We start from the raw sequence: 3,289 nt of genomic DNA on the forward strand, positions 1-3,289 counted from the left end.
ATGAGTTTAAAAACGTTTTCTCTTGTAGCAGCCACGCCAGCTTATTTCCTAATGAGATTTGCTAATGTAGCTCCCGTCTCTCTCTCGAGCATAGGCAGGCCAAACAGCCAACGAGCCAGCAATTAGCACTTGTTGTTGGAGTGTCATCGCCTCCGACCATACAAAGATGGACCCCGGGTGCTGCTGTTGGAGTCACCTGTTCACCGTCTGGTCTCTGCCAGGCATGCACAGTTGGTCTTCGGAGGGGAGAAGCTGGTCTTTGCTTTCAGGTGCCCTGCGGTACTGGCTTCTCGCACAGAACCGGCACCGGTGGTGACGAGATCTAACTTGCGTACCACTCTGAGCTGAGTGGCAAAGGCCTCGAAGCCACCCAATCTTTGATGAAAGATTGGGCATTTCTAAGATTTATGGTTTTCGGCGTGGTAGCCAAGTGGAGGTTTACCGGAAATGAGGCCAGCTTCAATTGCTTTCAGATTCCATGGGGGGAAAATGCGTGTGCCCCCAGCTCCCTCATCAGCTCGATTCTGAATCAGTCTAAGTGCCAAATTTCTCTGCAAAAATACCATCCAACCACACGAGAGTGTACCATGATAGCATTTTAGAAGGTCAGAGTGGCGCAAGATTGCATTGGGTTTGGAAGAATTCCGTCTGTTGCTTTCCCAAGTAGCCACCTTTGATCCTTTGTCAGGGCTGGTGGAGCTTGTGAAAGGCCAGTTTGTTGCGATGTATGAATGCTGATATTATAGCCACTCTGGGGCGGGGTGGGGGGGCCTGGATCTTGGGGTGAGCAGACTCTCTCGCTACTTGGGAGCTCATGACAAACCCCCTGACTGCTCTTTGGTGGGTTTGGGATTTGCAGAGTACAGCGGAAACCTAAGACAGATGTCCAGAATATTCCTGAGCACCATCTCCACCCAGCAGCAGCATTCTGAGAATCAAGGCCGAGGTGGTAGTTGGCCTGGGTGGGCGGGACGAGCCCTTCAAGTCTTCCATCCGTCTCTAGAGGACACCCCGCTGCCCTTTGCCCCACACGGGGTGCAGGGGACTCGGATGAGCCCTTGAACCTGGTTAGATAAACGTGCTGGATGCTAATCTAAGGGTTACTAGGAATAACAGCTCAGCGGAAGGGAATCGGAGTGATGCGGACTTGGGTTCATCAGACCTAGGCCGCACAAAATCAATCTGAAAAGAAGTAGCTGAATCCAAGCACACAGCTGGCTGTCTGGGGAATGGGCGTGGCTGAGAGGGTTGGGGGACAACCAACCGATGCCCATTTGGTTCAGGTCACACCGGGGATTCAAACTTTGGATCCATGGGTCTTGTCCAGCACAGTGGACAGCCCCAGGGTCAGAACTCACGCCTCCATCTCGTTCATCTCGTGCCCATGCCACACCACCCACCTCCCTAACAAGCATGTCACTTGTATATTTGGCTTCTTGGTTTTCAGACAAATTCAGTAAGTACCATCCTCTTCAAAACAACCCCCAAGTCTGTTTCACAGTACTTTCCTCCAACGGTAAACACCCCGAGACCTCACTTCTCAGGATGCCCTGGGCTCCCGGTGATTATGGGCATAACCATAGACACACAAACCAAGGCGTGGCGGGGGAGGTTCTCCCCCGAGCCCTCTGCTGGGGCCTGGTGTGAAGTCTGTAAGAGGCAGGAGAGGGTCAGCTTGCCGGTGGCAGGAACGCGCTTCACCCTCCTACAGAGGGCTTCAGTGTTTTCCTAATGGTGACCTTATCGCCCGTTATCTTTCTCTGATTCTCCTCTGCCTCCCCACCCCTTCACCTGATAATTAGTTGATGCAGCAAGGGCTGTGGTGCACATAAATAATCAGAAGATGCCAGATAAACTGTATTGGTTTTAAATTAGAGCCGTGCCAACCATGTCTCCCTACGAGCACCAGCCTATTATTTTTAATTATGGCTCGCAAAGCAAAGTGATTTCTTGCCCTCCTCCCAGCCTCCCTGACAGCATCCTGTCAGCCGGGTGATATGGTGCCCCGTCGGCACACACATCCCCAGCCACAGCGCCAGCTGTTACTCAAAAGGTCAGTCGGAAGTGATCAATGGCACTCATTACGACGTGCATTTAGAAGTGGGCTGTGAGGACGTGGACCCTCAAGCCGCTGTCCTCCTGCAGGTACGGGCAGGATGTGACATTCATAGAAAGGTCTCCAGGATCCTGATCAACTCACAGATTTGTGTCTCGTGTCTGCAGGAGGCACGTGTGTACGGCAGGGAACATGTTTGCACACTGCATCCAAAGCCTTCCCCTCACAGCACCATGGGCAAAGAACAAGGACACAGCTGGCGCTGGTCCTGCTTGGCTTTCTACCCGCTGGGCCACGAGAGCGCGGCAGGTTTAGCTCAGACAGAAGTCTCGTAAAAACATCTTGGTGTCACATGACATCATGCATTGCAGTCAGGAGGTTGGACGGGTTTCTTCCTGCCGGTTGGCAAGGATCCCACCCTGCTTGCGTTGTCAGCAGAGGCATGTGATGCGACGAGCTGAGAGGCATGTTGTGTTCAAAGCCTTTTCCCGCATGAGGTGTGAAAAGTCACACCGGTGCTCCAGGTGGAGTCCATGACACTGTCCCAGGACGGCCCCGCCATACCTCTGGGTTCGCGGCCGCTGCTGAGCTCCAGTGGCCTCCAAAGCAGGTGGGGAGGGCGCTCCCCATGAAGGACAGCCCCCGCCGCCTCTCTTCTCACACGCTCGTTCTTGTCTCTCCTCTCTGCCCTGCAGCAACAGGGAGCCGCCACCACCGTGTACTGCGCTGTCGCCCCGGAGCTGGAGGGCCTGGGAGGAATGTACTTCAACAGCTGCTGCCGCTGCCTGCCGTCAGCCGAAGCCCAGAGCGAAGACTCGGCGCGGGCCCTGTGGGCGCTCAGTGAGCGGCTGCTCCAGGGGGTGCCCGGTGGCCCGCCCTCCTAGACGGCCATTGGCCCGACGCCCACCCCGCTGGACTCCCCCCCACTCTCACCCCGCGGCCTTCCATCGTCCCCCCGACCCAGACCCCGCCAGAGGCCCAGGATGTAAGCACTGGTGCGTCAGATCACACAGCGTTAGGTACCACTGGGGGACAGGGGCGTTGGTGGGGAGAAGGGGCGGTACTTCTTGTCCAGGGCTGGGGGCAACCGAGGTCCCTCTGCTGCCCTGGCAATGGCCCATGTGACGGTGAAGCTTTGCCTTCACACGGGCAAAGGCAGGCTCTCCATCCCACCGCAGAAGCACATGCAGTTCTCACCACTCAGGGTCCCCGGTGCCCCCCCCTACCCCGTCC

At 56.0% G+C, this 3,289-nt stretch overlaps 1 protein-coding gene across 1 annotated transcript in view; it reads left to right on the plus strand.

Moving 5' to 3' along the window:
- Window positions 1-3,289, plus strand: part of WWOX (WW domain containing oxidoreductase) — a 916,676-nt gene extending 913,387 nt beyond the window's left edge. The window contains exon 9 of the mRNA XM_010850783.1: window positions 2,752-3,289. Within this exon, the coding sequence (XP_010849085.1) occupies window positions 2,752-2,940 (189 nt within the window). The 3' untranslated portion in view covers window positions 2,941-3,289. The remainder of the gene's footprint in view (window positions 1-2,751) is intronic.

The sequence above is a fragment of the Bison bison genome, unplaced genomic scaffold (genome assembly GCF_000754665.1).
Source record: "Bison bison bison isolate TAMUID 2011002044 unplaced genomic scaffold, Bison_UMD1.0 scf7180017864295, whole genome shotgun sequence".
Taxonomy (NCBI): domain Eukaryota; kingdom Metazoa; phylum Chordata; class Mammalia; order Artiodactyla; family Bovidae; genus Bison; species Bison bison.